The 14839-nt window shown below is 41.3% G+C and overlaps 1 protein-coding gene across 13 annotated transcripts in view; it reads left to right on the top strand.

The window, feature by feature from the left end:
* BAZ2B (bromodomain adjacent to zinc finger domain 2B) overlaps positions 1–14839 on the top strand; it is a 1256112-nt gene that overhangs the window by 793840 nt on the left and 447433 nt on the right. For 6 of the 13 annotated variants that reach the window (XM_069224189.1, XM_069224193.1, XM_069224188.1 and 3 more), the window contains 4 exons: positions 5781–5846; positions 6535–6579; positions 6843–6875; positions 7976–8041. In XM_069224189.1, coding sequence (XP_069080290.1) covers positions 5781–5846; positions 6535–6579; positions 6843–6875; positions 7976–8041 — 210 coding nt within the window. The remainder of the gene's footprint in view (positions 1–5780; positions 5847–6534; positions 6580–6842; positions 6876–7975; positions 8042–14839) is intronic. The other 7 variants (XM_069224194.1, XM_069224190.1, XM_069224192.1 and 4 more) reach the window with 2 other exon arrangements.

Below are 14839 nucleotides of genomic sequence, written 5' to 3'. Positions count from 1 at the left end.
AACTCCACCAGTTTCAGCATGGAATCTTAATATTGTACTCACAAGACTTATGGGTCCCCCATTCGAACCCATGCATTCTTGTGCTATTCAATTTGTAACTTGGAAGGTTGCTTTCTTAGTAGGAATTACTTCATTGAGAATAGTAGCTGAAATTCAGGCATTTAATCTAGAAGAACCCTTCTTCCAAGTACACAAACACAAAGTAGTACCTAGGACAAATCCAACATTTTTGCCTAAAGTGGTTTCACCTTTTCACATTAATGAGTCAGTGGAATTGCCAGTCTTCTTTCCACAGCCAGACTCTACTGCTGAAAGACTGCTACACACTATTGATCGTAAAAGAGCTCTAATGTATTATGTAGATAGAACAAAGGACTTTAGGAAAACTAAACAACTTTTTGTTGCTTTCCAACAACCTCATCAAGGTAATCCCATTTCAAAACAAGGATTAGCTAGATGGATTGTAAGATGTATTAAAAAATGCTACCTTTAAAGCAAAAAGGCAGCTATGAATAACTCCAAAAGCACATGCCAGTAGAAAAAAGGCTGCCTCCATGGCATTGTTAGGAAATATACCAGTAATATATAAATGCAAAGCAGCCACATGGTCCACACTACATACATTCACAAAGCATTACTGTGTGGATGTTATCTAGATGATAAGCCAATGTTCGACAAGCAGTGCTAAAACACTATTTCAAACCACTTCAACTCCTATGGGCTAACCACCGCCTATTTGGGAGGAGAACTGCTTTTTAGTCTATGCCCAGCATGTGTATCTGCAGCTACACATGCCATCAAACGGAAAATGTCACTTACCCAGTGTACATCTGTTTGTGGCATGTAGTGCTGCAGATTCACATGCGTCCTCCCCGGGAGCCTGTAGTCGTTGTAGTACTTATTTGTACATATGTATATTATATATATTTGCATGGACATCTTATTTATTGTTTATTTATCTATAGTTGTACATACACAATCTTTCGCTCCTTACTTCACCCTTCTGTGGGACAATCTAACAAAGGAGTTGATGCCCATGGGCACTATCACCGAGAGGATGAGTCACTCAATCCTGTGACTCAAAAAAGAAAACGTATTAGAAGAAAACCAACTTGTAACACTCCTAGCCCAACACTAGATGGCGTGATATCCACAGCATGTGAATCTGCAGCACTAGATGCCATGAACAGATGTACACTGGGTAAGTGACATTTTCCATATAGATATAGATATAAATGGATAGATATAGATGTCTTTAAAGTTGTTTTTGAGAAGTGAAGCTTCAAAATATAGTGATATCTGGCCAGTTGGTCCTGCAAGAGTGCATTCTGATTGGCTGGACACAATATCACCAGAAATGTTCTGCCCACCATTTTAGGACTGAGCTTACTTAGAAAAAACAAAAGCAACACAAAAACGTATAGAGGCAGGGAGAGCATACCAAGGCCCTTGTAAACACTGTATCCACTCCTCCCCAGGAGATATCCCTCCACTGCATCTCACAAACTCAGCGTCTTCACAAACCCACATCTCTGGGCAGAATGGATACCTGATCATAGGGTGTGAACGAACTGGAACTGTCTAATGGAAAATGCTGTGTTAGGATTATTGTTACACATTAAGTTGTCACAACAGACTTATAAGATTGTTCACATTACTTTTTAATGATTGGATCTAAGCTCTTTGTTTGGTGTTAGGGAATGTGAATGAAGTGACATTTAAATTTAATGGGGAATTTATTCTGAGAAAGCAACAGATGTCTCTAAAACAGGTGTCGGTTGGCATTCATGTTTTATGATTGAAGCAATTGAATTGTTTTAATGACATAAATACTTTGACTTTCTTCCTATGTGTTGTTGTTGACAATTAATGAATTACACTGACTGATTTATGATAAGATATATATCAACAATCCTGCGTGCAGATCATAAATTTACCTCATGGAATTCAAACAACTTCTCTTCAAATATTTTACCTCTTTACCATATTGTGCCTCTTTCTTCTGTTTCTCTGTGCCAGGTGATTTATACAAGATAGTGGTCTTTCTATTATTCTGTTTCAGCAAAGATCAGCCATATAGTGACTGTAACCAACCCCTTTCCACAGCAAGCTTAGGTGCAAAAATCCTCATTTATTGGTCATTAGGCTTGACCCCTGATCTTCAGCTGAGTTCAAGAACAGGCATGCTTTATATTGTATAGGCATATACCATGTCCAGCGTCAGGTTGCTTCTCTTGCTTGTGCACATAGAGTGTCCGAGTCAGTGACATCCTTGTTACACAGAAATTACTTGCCACCATACTTTCAGTATGAAGTTGGCCTTGGAAATGTTTGATACTAACCTTGCATTCATACAATTTGTACAGTGGATCAAATTTGTTATAGGTTTGAAATGTACCAGAATAAAGCTAACGTGTTTTTAGAGTGAAAACGATAGATACTAGTACTAAGCATGGCTGCATTCTTTTTCACCATTACTTGTTTTCCAAAGCAGTTGACAGGGATTAAGATCATTAGATTTACATAGCACTGAAGAATGTCCTGCGTTACTCTGTGTGGTATTTTGTAAGACACAGATTGATATACTGCAGTATACAACTGATCCAGTCTTAACTGCCTCATGGCCAGGTGAGAGTGTTTTGGCCCGTGGCCACAAGGGAACAAGTGAAAAATGAGATAACTGGCACCCATCTCCATTAGCGAAAGATACTTGTTTCTATAAATTCTAACATTAGATTCAGTTAGCTTCATAGCACTCAATTTTCTGCATATCACACATTTACACTGCCAATTGTTTGCATAGTCACACACTTACACTGACAATGCAACTCTATAATCTAACCCAATTGTATGCATTTACTCTCATTACTTCCACTTCTGTCTTTTTTGCATGGTCCATGTCACACGCATGACAAAGTGTATTCGAACAGCACTGACTAATTTCAGGGCAGCACATGCGTTGGTCCTTCAGCTACTACTTACTGTAGCTATTTCAGTCACCAGTTTACTGAATGTTCCAATTACAAAAATTCCCGGATTGCATCCCAGTAATATTGCTAAGGGGTACTCATGTAAATGCTTCTCTCCAACTTATACTTCATAACATAATCCAAGTAAAGGTTAATAACAGTTGGCTGTGTAGCGCAGCCCAAGCTATAACCCATATTTCTCTATAGGTATGCCACAAACAGCAAGTGGTCTAAGTTTAGGACTCTGTCTACTGTCAAGAAGATAGAAAGGTTGGGTGTCCATCCAGACAATCCTAGCGAGAAGCATAAGACAGAGAAAGAGATTGGAAGAGAAGCAAGAGTGGTTAGACACAGCCGTTGAAATATTCAGCATACCATCTAATTCTGGTATGTAAATCTAAATACGTCCTAAAAGTGCTTCTGGAAGGATCAATGAAAGTAAGGGTTAAGAAAAAGTTCTCTTTCAACAGTCTACAGATAAGGCTTCTTCACCCCTTCCCAGTACTTAAAACACGGCACATGCGCAAGATGTCCAGCCCCATGGCCCCTCCTTCACTAATGCTTTTTTCCTAATGCCCGTAATAGGAGGAGCTAACAGTAAGGATAAAAGCCCAAAATAAGAGATATCTAGATTACAAGAAGACCTATAAGCAAGTTGAAAAATGTTTGTTCCTGCTTAAATTTAGAAGACAGTTGAGGATGAGAATGAGTCACTCATCATAGACCGTTCTTACTTAATTCCTATGACAGAGAAATCCATATGTGTCTGAAACAACCAATCACTGCTCTGTGGCTTTACATGGGCCCATGGTATAATACAGAAAGTATAGAGGATTGTAAATTTTGCAAATAAGAGCAAATAAATATTTATAAAAGATAGCCCCATATGGTAAAACCATGTTTTTGCAGGTGTTTGAGTTGTTGGGTAACGTAGTTATGAGATACGTGTGGACCTAACACAGTAAGGCAACTGTATGAACGTAGAAGGTTCTTAAGTTATGAAGAATATTTGCCACACATGACATAGGTTTCTTCAGGTTGGCTGGTTTTGTGGCGGGAGCTGGACAGATATGGGAAGTGTTCTCTGGGACTATTGGAATACGTATAGTTAATGTGCTTATTAAGTTATTCCACAACAAAGCAGCGTGAGCAGAGTTCTGGCACATGTTGTGGGATTGTGGGATGGTAGCATTCTACTGGAGAGATGTGATCTCACATCTGGGATGCTTATTTGGGTTGGCAGCTAAAAAATGATTTACAGTGTGATTCCATCTTGTACAAAACAACCAGATGCTACGTTTCTGTTATTAGAGTTACTTTTCTCTTTTCCCAGGGCAGCAATGATTTTTATCGCTCACTCATTGGGTCCTCTGTGGCTAACAGTATTGAGAACAAGGGTGAATATTTGACAACAGGCTACAGAGTGAGACCCTTCAACTAATGTAGTGCCACAGGATCAAGATGTACTGTATGATGCTATAGTGACCTTGGAAAATATATTCCTTTTGAGAATCTATGCAGAGACGTGTATAGTTAATGAGAAACCATGAAACTAGTGTGTTAGATGTAAGCAAGGGTTGGCTAATGCAGATACTGGCACCATTATTGGATGATTGCTCAGTCTCTTCTGACTTTGCCGTGAATGGAATAGATAGCACAGGCAAAATACCCCTCTTGGTCTACATAGTTAGCTCCTAGTGCATTTCACTGCATACTTGTTCTGCATCTCCATGGAATGTTCCACAGAGTGCAGAGAGATTTCACTCCATTCGCAAGGTAATATTTTGAAAGCTTGTGTCAATGATCAGTGCAATATATTACAGAAAATGTTTTAGGTTTACTAATAGAACCTAATACAAAAAGTGTAAACAGATACTTTTAGTACTTTTTAACAGTTGATTAGTTATACTTTTGTTTCACTAGCATAATCTCTGTGATTGACTTCATAATTATGGCAAGTAGCAGCAAGGATTGCTGCCACCCCAGTTTAGTCCCCATTTCTAATTTAATTTTGAGCTGTAACTAATTCATTGCAAATCTTGGGCAGTGAATTTATACATAACACGCAAGATGTTTACATCTTGTGTAGTACCTGAAATTTTAACTGCCAGAACACAAAAAAACTGCCAGTACCATTAACAGATTTTAGGTATCCAATGGTGCTATTACCAATCCTGATGTTTGGTATTCTGGGTTATCGTACAGCCCCATACAATGTTATGTTGACCATTGCAAATAATATAAAATGGTGACAAAATAACTTCTTAATTATAGCTTTGACGAAGTCCTCTGTAATCTGAAATCTGGCAGGTTTTACCCAACTTCTTCAATACAGTGATCAGAGAGGATAAAAGTCCATTTGTCTAGTGATTCCATATATGCTTTAAGCATTCTAGATGAGAACCTATCATAATAACATGCACTGCTTTCTATCCTGACATAGTCAATGTACTATGTATCCTTTTTGTAAGTATGTCAACATTTTTGATGTAGCGAGGGCTTGCCTGTGAAAGCATAATGTTAATTAAAAAAAATATATAAATATTTCAAGGTTTTCTTTGCTATTGATAAACTTTTTTAATTTTTTTTTTACACATTTTAGAAGTATCTAAAGAATCAAATGTTGACTTATTTTTCCCCTCATCGTGCTTGGGCTACAGATGCAATTTTGAATAATTCTGTTATTTGTTTTCTAAAGTTCTCTGTGTGTAATATGACAATTTTAATATGAAGTTTTCTTTCAAGACTGAGATTGTTTTCAGGTTGTAGTTGTGCTGTTGCATGACATTGAGACCTGTTTTGCATGCACAGGCTAAACAGAAAAAGAAGGAAGAAGCGGCAAATGCGAAATTATTGGAGGCTGAGAAACGAATAAAGGTTAGTTTAGAGAAACATCAGAGTTTTTTCCATCTTTTCAAATGTCCTTTTACATGAAATAAAAGCTCTACTAATAAATTATATTTAACTATCTTAATTGATGTGCAAGTAATACTTGTATATTGACAAAAATGTCCAGTTTATTATTAGATAATCTTATGAAGTCTTGGTAAACACTGGCCAAATCACAAACACAATATTCTTATGTCTATTAAAAAAGGCACTAATTGATTTTTAAAATATTTGATTATTCTTCTAATGTATTAAAGAAAATGCCAAGGCCAATTTTTATTTACAAGAAAACAATTATACTAATGGAACTTAAAAAAGTGTGTGTGTGTGTATATATATATATATTTATGTGTGTGTGTCTGTGTGTGGCCCCAATATGTATACATTTATATATGTGTGACACACAAACATCCCCCCCCCCCCCAAAGAAAAAAGGTCCTCAAGATATTGCTTTTGTCACTTTTGATTTGTTTGTCAGTTTGTTGTTTGAACATTTTACAATGCATTTGTAAAAGAATCAAATGCACAATTTTGGACCAATCCGACAGATTGAATTCTCATCAGTGCATTGAAAAAGCAGTATGCTTTGGAATACAATTATAATGCAGAAGCAATTGCAGTTTATGGGTAATTATCTTGTGTAGTTTTAAGGTGTCTTTCTTTCTTTGTTCACTAGGAGAAGGAGCTAAGAAGGCAACACGCAATAATTATGAAACATCAGGTATGTACATGTGCTTGAAGGGGAAATCTTAAAAAATTATATTTTCTTATCAGCCTTAAAATGTTATGGAAAATAATGTAATGGTTAATTCTCTAAGTTGTTTTTGATCATTAACGTAGACAAAGTATTTGCATTCATTTTAAATTGTATTGTCATTCTTTGTTAGTTGGGTAAATTTTGGGGAGTGATGGGGATTTCTTGATGAAAATGGTTTTATGACTGTGATTTCTTTTTCATAATGGTGTGCCAACTCTTTCTGCCAGGAGTTGGAGAGGCATAGACTAGATATGGTATGGGTATGTTTATTTTTGTTCATCTAACACCGCATCGTGATTTGGTTGTGATATGGTTGTCATAGCAATGCATAAAATGTAGCATTGGCTGCTGTCATATTACATTTTGCTGCATGGCTTCACAGCAAAGTGCACTGAACACATCTGCTGTCTGTCGTTAAACATGTAGTTTGTCTCAATATCTTCTCACTGTAACAGCAATCCACATTTAAGGCTGTGTTGACTAAAAGCCAAAACATGCATTGTTTCCAACATTCTGTTTGTCATGTTTACTAAATATACATTTTGCATTTTATAATGGGTTTGGTTCTGGTAATATAGTTCATATACTCTTGATCCGATGACTACCTTTTAAATAACACCTCAGTACCTAATTCGAATGAGGTATTCTGCTCCCAAAACTTGAATACTTCATTTAAAGTTGAACGTTTTGTTTGTTTCCCCACATTTCACTTAATGTACATACAACAGTGCTGTTGATGGTGCAACTTTTGTGGCTTTATCCACTGCATCAAGGAACAGTCATGAATGTATTAAAATATTAAAAGCAATCCTCTGTATTATCTATGGTTGAATATGAACCATTGTTAATTTTCACTTATCCTTTTTTAAAACATCTGATACTCACTGGCTTGGTTTTGGATTTGTAGAATATGTTCTGTTGCCCAAATAAGCTCTCAATGTGGAAAACAGAAGTACAATATATATATATTTATATTTTCATACCAGGTTCTTAATGATAAGGGCTCTATTTAGCAAGTAACGGGTTATAATGGACACAAAGCCATTGACCTCTCCCGGCCAACCATTATCCTTTTTGTTTTGCCAACTTATGACAGAGCATCATTTTGTTATTGACAATGAGTGCATTTTGTATGCTTGTTGTACACTGCCTTCATGTTCATTGCTTTACCGTTATGCTTTTGATTGTTCCTGTACATGCTTTCTAAACTTCAACTAAAACGTGCACACACGTGGCCATCATTGTCTTTAATATTTATTTTGCCATTGTCTGTCACTTCTAAACCAGCTGAAATTCCGATTACGCCTTTTTTAATTGTTACATTGTGTTGTTTTGCTCTAATTCTGTCTGCTCTCAATAGGAACGAGAGAGGAGGAGGCAGCATGTGATGCTTATGAAAGCAGTGGAAGCGCGTAAAAAAACTGAAGTTAGTAAGCCATTTGTGAAAAAAATATTTTTCTATGTTTTATCCTTCATGTGTTTATCCTGAGACTAGGTGGGTCAGGGGGTTCTTTTGTGAAGAATTAATTATTTTGTATACATTCAAGCAATTAAACAATTGTTCAAATACCTCAGAATAAGCAAGCATCTACAGCATGGGTAGCCAGTGTAGGTCCATGGGAGGAGATTCAAATTAGATTTTCGGGACATTCACACAGAATAAATGTACGCAGAATGAATCCATTAACATTATTGTTTGTTGTGGTTATTCTGGAAGTGTGGCATGGATCCATAGCTCCTGGACCAAGAAATGCAGATCATGGATCTATAGTTTTAGCGCTATGTTTTAAGAGTATTTATGTTTAGTAACAATATATTAATAATTTCCCTGCTCTTACCCTACCCATACTTTGACAATGAAAAGTGAATTGGTACCCGCAAGAGCGCTAAATAAGTTAAGCTTTTGCTGCACACATTTGTTGACCTTCGGATTTTCCCAAGGCACTGACTAGATCCAGAAACCTTCTTAATAGCTCTTCCACGCAGTAAGGAACTCAAACGTATTGTTTTGCAGTCAAAAGCATGTCTTTGTAATATCACAGGAACCCTAAACCTCATACTCCAGCATCCTGACTGCAGGTCCCTTTTCCCTGCACTTTCGACATAGATTCCGAGCTCACTCTGACAGAAATGTCCTCAGACATATATCTTCTTTTATTGCATTTTTCTAGGTTCAGTGACATAGGGGCTTATTATTACTTGTGTGGCTGAAAAGCCCGTCTGCCGAAGTCCTGAGGGGTAGGTTGCCGCCAGTGTGGCAGCCTCGCCGCCAGGCCCATTGCGAGTTTTCCACTGGGTCAGTGGGCGGAAACAGTTTCTGCCCACTGCCCACTGGGAAACTGCCTACAGTCTTGTCTCCAGCTTATAATAAAGCCGGAAGCAGTGTTGTAGTGCATAGGATGCACTAGCACCCGTCGCAATGTTCACTGTCTGAACATTGCGAAGATGCTGGCCAGCGGGGCCCCTGCACTGCCCATGCCAAGTGCATTGCACCCCCGGAGGCACCTTGCACCTTGTCTCCGCCAGTCTTTTAATGGCGGTAACTCTGCTGGCAGAGAAGGGCATTGTAATCCAAGCATTGCTGCCCTGATGGATTAGGACTGCTAGCACCACCAGACCATTGTTGAAATGTCGATGCTAGCGGTCTGACTGCGGTGCTACTGCTGCGGTCGTAATATGGCGCTCAGACTGCCGTATTGGTGGCGGTCTGAGCGGCACTGTAAGGGTCGTAATGAGACTATAAGGTCACTTCCCAAGAGATTTGGCTTTAAATCCTGCAGAGATTGTGCTTGACAAATTCATATCCAACCCTCATAATGTAATCCTCTGTTGTCAGGGATTGGAGCACAACAGTTCATGAGAGTCCTGTCTAAGAATGCACCAAAAGTCCATCAAAGTTCTTTATAACCAGAACCTGCAAAGACAGTCCGGGTAGAAGAAGATCCACAAAGTGGTCAAAGTTGCTGTTATTGAGGAAGAAACCGTGATATCACAAAAAGAAAAGAAAGTATGCCAAATTGTCAGACTAACAGTTTTCTACACGTAAGTCTCAAAGGCGACTACCTGATCTATTTAAAGTTTCAGCCTCAAAATTCTTTCTGGCCAGCTCTTCTCTTTGTGCCGGCCAAGCAGAGAGAACCAAGGAAGGGTAGATTCAGAATTTTAAGCTGTGTGTCTGGTTTTTATGTTAGTGTTGCACACTTTAGCATGCAGAGATGCAAAGACTGCTCCACATTTAAACTCTGCTTCCATGTGAGCTTTCATGATTGAGACAACGGAGAGGTGAGCATTAGGTATAGAGTGGGAGTGTCGCTTTGAGGAAGTAAGTGCTTTTTTGAACTTTGTTTACATCGTACCAGAGATACGGTAAGACAAATCGATTATAAAACTTTGCCAAATCTATAGAGTGTGACTACAGGTACACACCTCTCCCTAAGGAGCTATGATATGTGAGTCTAAATACTATTGAGTAGGTTATGCATGCTCCACGTGTGTGCTGTTGGTGTGTTTCACGCGTTTACATGTTTAAAAGTTTTAAATGTAGAATGTCTTGTATTGTTGATTGTGAGAGTACTTTGATCTCTCATTCCTGATATTCACAAGTGCCATTTCCCACGAGTGGGATGCTGTTTGCAAATAGGTGGCTCAACACCCACAAACAACAGTTGTAGCGGCCCATTACAAAAGGGGGTTATGATAACTTTGCCTGTCTTGTATTTCCACAGGTATCAGTGACGGACACCATAAACAATAGGTATCATCTTATGACACCACATTAGTTAGGTGAATTGCACCATATCACAGAGCATGTATTATTTATGCTTTCATTAGAGGTAGTCAAACAAGGAGTAGAACAATGGAGTCAACCTTGGTCCTGAAGAGGCTCAGAAACATGAACTAGGAATTGGGGTACAATACATCCCCCACTTCTGCAGCCCCTTTAGATCTAATAAATCATTGGAATTACTAGGAGATAAGTATTTTTAACTCTCCCGAGGCTCTACCACTCCTATCCCTCCTGTGATTCACATTGACAAGACTACATCAGTGCTCCTACGTTTGCCATAGGTTGTAGCACGCCCCACTCCGTAGCAGAATGGGAAGGAACCCAATGATGAAGCATGCTACCAAGGGCTAACTCTGGTGAGTGAGGGTTTTCCTAACAGAAAAATCGTTTTTCCTATCCATCCTGTGGTAGTTCTTTTAGCTGGGCCTCTTTGGTAATGTTTTTTTTTATGTCAGTCCCAAACATGAGTATCTCTGAGGGTGACTGTGTATCAGTAACCTGTTGCCACTGGTGCTGCTCCATTCACAGCCTCACTGATCACCTGGTTTAAGACCAGAGTTCCCTCTCTTAACAGCTCTTCACAGTTGTCTCTTCAATGGTCTAGCAGGTTTTTGAAAGAAGATTTCAGTCACCCCAACTGTCACAGCCATATATGTTGCAGTTCTGTGGCACTGGTGCTCTTTAAAATAGTGGCTGCTGTGCCACACATTGTTCTTCCTGACTTGCCCATTCTATTTATGGATCCTGAGGAGCAGATGTTTGTGAAACTGAAGTTTGCCAGCCTAATAGAAAAAGACCACGGTTCACTCTTCAGGAACTCTGGTCCTGCACCATACGATTCTCAACACAAACCTCCACCCCACCGCCCACAACCCCCCCCCCCCCATTGTTGAAGATAAATTGTAGTTGGGGAAGCTTAACTTATTTAAGTGCAAAAAAGATCATAAACTACACGAACAGTAGAAATTAAAACATTGTAGTTATCAATTAAAATTATAATTTCTGCCCCTTGCTACTACCATGCACTGTGTTCTCATAAATTGCTATTTGAGATTGTACAAGTGTTAATGAATGCTATGATTTAACACCCTGTAACTGATGTAATAAGAAAGCGTATAAGCAGTGCATGGTTAAGACGCGGGTTATAGTTGATTTAGTCTGCCTAGAGAGTTGAGAGCACTGTACTGAAGAAGTGCAAGTTATAGAAAGTGTTGCGCAAGGAAGACATTAAAACTTTGAATCTGATAGAGACTTCTAGCTGCAGATTCCTTACCTTAGAATTCCGTGGCATCAGCTTTGAATCCAGAATTTTTCTGCTGAGCAGTACCCTGCGCGCCATTGGTTGGCTTTGTTTGGATTTGCGTGTGTCTTCCGGCTCCGTGTGGCGTTGTTAGCGTCGTTGGAGTCATCTGTGAAATCATGTTGTTCTATATAGGCACCACCCCAGCGCGCATACGTCAGTTCTTTTCTTTCCACGCAGGTTAAGCGCAGATCTGAGAAGAGCTACCCTTTTTTTGACAATTTTGTCGAAGCTTTTCAATTGTCTGAGCGATGTCTTCGAGAAAGACGGGATTAGAACCGTGTGCTGCATGTCATCGCTGCATGTCTGTTAGCGATCCACACCAGGTGTGTCTCTGGTGCCTTGAAAAGGACTACCATTTAAAGTGGTGTTCCGACTGTCGGGCCATGGCTCCAAAGGCCTTGAAAGAGAGATCTCTCAAGCTTCTAGTGGCCCGGCAGCCGTCTTCGGTTAGCGTGACTCTGAGGAGGTCACAGTCCCACTCTAGGAGGAGGTCGCAGCACGGCTCCAGGAGCCCCAAGTCATCTTCCTCGCATCCTAGGTCTTTGGGGCATTCAGGTAAGAGGCATAAGAAGAAGAAGTCATCTAAGCGGACTTCGCCATGCCTGTCGGCCAACGAGGCATCCAGGGAACGTCGACATTCCGAGCGAGGCTCTGCAGAGCCGTCGCCAGGGCCGACTCCGCCTCTTCCTCCTTTTCAGGGGACCGAAGCGACCACCGCTCCATTCTAAGAATTTTACCAAGCTTTCGCCTTGTTTTTGAGCGGGCTGCACCCTCTGGTGGGTCTTTGGGCCCGTGGATCAGAAGGAGCCCCATCGGATTCGATGTCAGCAGCCTCAGCGCCATTGGGGACCCATTTATCCGATAGTGGATCCAGACCAGCTCCGGTATCTCACAGTCGTCCGGCGCTGGGCCCGACGTCGACGTTCCCACCACCACCGACATCCACTGGTGGTGGTAGGCCCATCCTCATTCCGGACGATCCGGAGCCAGAATGACTTAGTACGACGAAGGTTCCAGCTTTAACGGCATCGATTAGGACCAGGTCAGTGCCTGAGGCTTATTCATAACAGCCAGGCACAGGAGAGGAGTGGAAGGGGTCTGAGGACCCTTTAGAATATGGATTGGAGCATCAACAGGACTGGTATGAGGATTTAGGAGAAGCCAGTGGACTGGATACTTCTCCAGATGCTGGCATTCTCTCTCCTCCCGCTGCCCCTATAAAGGAGGGTGCATCTGAAGCTCACCTTCATTGGAGCCGCTCTGTACATAGTGCAGTATTGGGCTTATCCTCCCGAGCAGCGAGTCCAGGATATTCAGGTTATGATACCGATGTTTCGGCCTCAATCCTGGATTTCGGTGAGACAAACTCTGAGGCTGTTGGGACTCATGGCTTACTGCATGCTATTAGTCAAGCATGCCAGATGGCATATGAGGGCTCTGCAGTAGGACCTGAAGTTCCAATTAGCACAGCATCAGGGGAATCTTACCGACATGGTTCAGATCTCGGAGGGAAATGCAAAGGATCTGCAGTGGTGGTTAGTGAACTGCGATTGGGTCAAGGGAAGACTCCTCTCCCTTCTCCAACCAGATTTTACAGTAGTGATAGATGCCTCACTTCTGGGATGGGGTGGCCATCTGTGAGAGGTGGAGATCAGGAGCCTCTGTTCTCCAGCAGAATCTTGACTCAATATCAACGTGTTGGATCTTCGGGCAATCCGGCTGGTATTAAAGGCTTTTCTTCCTGTTGTGAAAGGGAAGGTAGTGCAGGTGTTCACGGACAACTCTACCGCAATGTGGTACTGCAACAAGCAGGGTGGTGTGTGCTTGTGGCCCCTTTGTCAAGAGGCTATACGTGTCTGGACATGGCTGGAACATCAGGGCATAACCCTGGTGGTTCAACATCTGACAGGTTCTCTGAATGCCAGAGCGGACTAACTCAGCCGGCGTTGCTTAGTGGATCACGAATGGTGTCTCCATTCGGAGGTGGCATACAGACTCTTTCAGCAGTGGGGGAGACTTGCTTAGATCTGTTCGCTTCCGAAGAGAACGCACATCAGCAGTATTGCGCATTGAAGTTTCCAAGGCAGCTATCGCTAGGCAACGCTTTTCGTAGCGTGTGTAGCTCAGGCCTCCTGTACGCCTTTCCGCCCAAAGCAATTTTGCCCAGAGTTCTCAAGAAAATCAAGAACGACCGGGCCCAAGTAATCCTAGTGGCTCCGGATTGGGCATGAGGAGTCTGGTATCCAGAGCTTTTCAAAATGAGCATCAGTCCTCCAATCAGGTTGCCTCTTCTGGAGGATCTTCTGTCGCAGCAGCAGGGGAAGGTTCTCCACCCGAACCAGTCAACTCTGCGGCTTCATGCATGGAGATTGAGCGGCAGCAGTTGATGGTTTATGACCTCCCTCCACAAGTCTGTGATGTCATTCTGGCAGCCTGGCGTCCCTCATCTAAGACGGTTCACGCCTGCCGATGGAAGCGTTTTGTATTATATTGTACAGAGAGGTCTATTGATGCTCTTTCTTCTTCTCTTTCTAATATCCTTCTGTTTATTCTGTCACTTCTGTTCCTCTTTAGGGATTCTTAAGGGCTATCTTTCTGCCTTATCGGCTTTTCTTCGCTTGCCTGATCAACAATCTTTGTTTAAGTTCCCTATTGTACATAGATTCTTAAAAGGGCTTGGACATATGTTTCCACCTACGCCTTTTGTTATGCCCCAGTGGGACCTAATCTAGTGCTTATTTTTCTAATGTGTGCTCCTTTTGAGCCTTTACATAATTGTCCTCTCCAGCTACTCACTATCAAGACAGCCCTCTTAGTGACGATCACATCTGCCAGGAGAGTGAGTGAGATGCAGGCTTTATCATCAAAACCACGGTATCTCACGATTTATCCCGATAAGCTAGTCCTCAGAACTTGTGCCTCTTTCCTCCCCAAGGTGGTGACCACATTCCATCTGGGTCAAAATATCACCCTGCCCCCACCTTCTTTGCTCCACTGCATCCCTCTAAAGAAGAGGAGCGTTTCCATCGGCTGGACCCAAAAAGAGCGTTATCGTTCTAACTTGACTGCATGAAAGAGTTCCGGATGGACGACCAACTCTTTGTGGGGTACGTTGGTGCAAAGAAAGGGCGGCC

Source organism: Pleurodeles waltl, chromosome 3_1 (genome assembly GCF_031143425.1).
Source record: "Pleurodeles waltl isolate 20211129_DDA chromosome 3_1, aPleWal1.hap1.20221129, whole genome shotgun sequence".
Taxonomy (NCBI): domain Eukaryota; kingdom Metazoa; phylum Chordata; class Amphibia; order Caudata; family Salamandridae; genus Pleurodeles; species Pleurodeles waltl.
The sequence above is the reverse complement of the archived record's forward strand: the minus strand, read 5'-3'. Positions and strand labels throughout refer to the sequence as shown.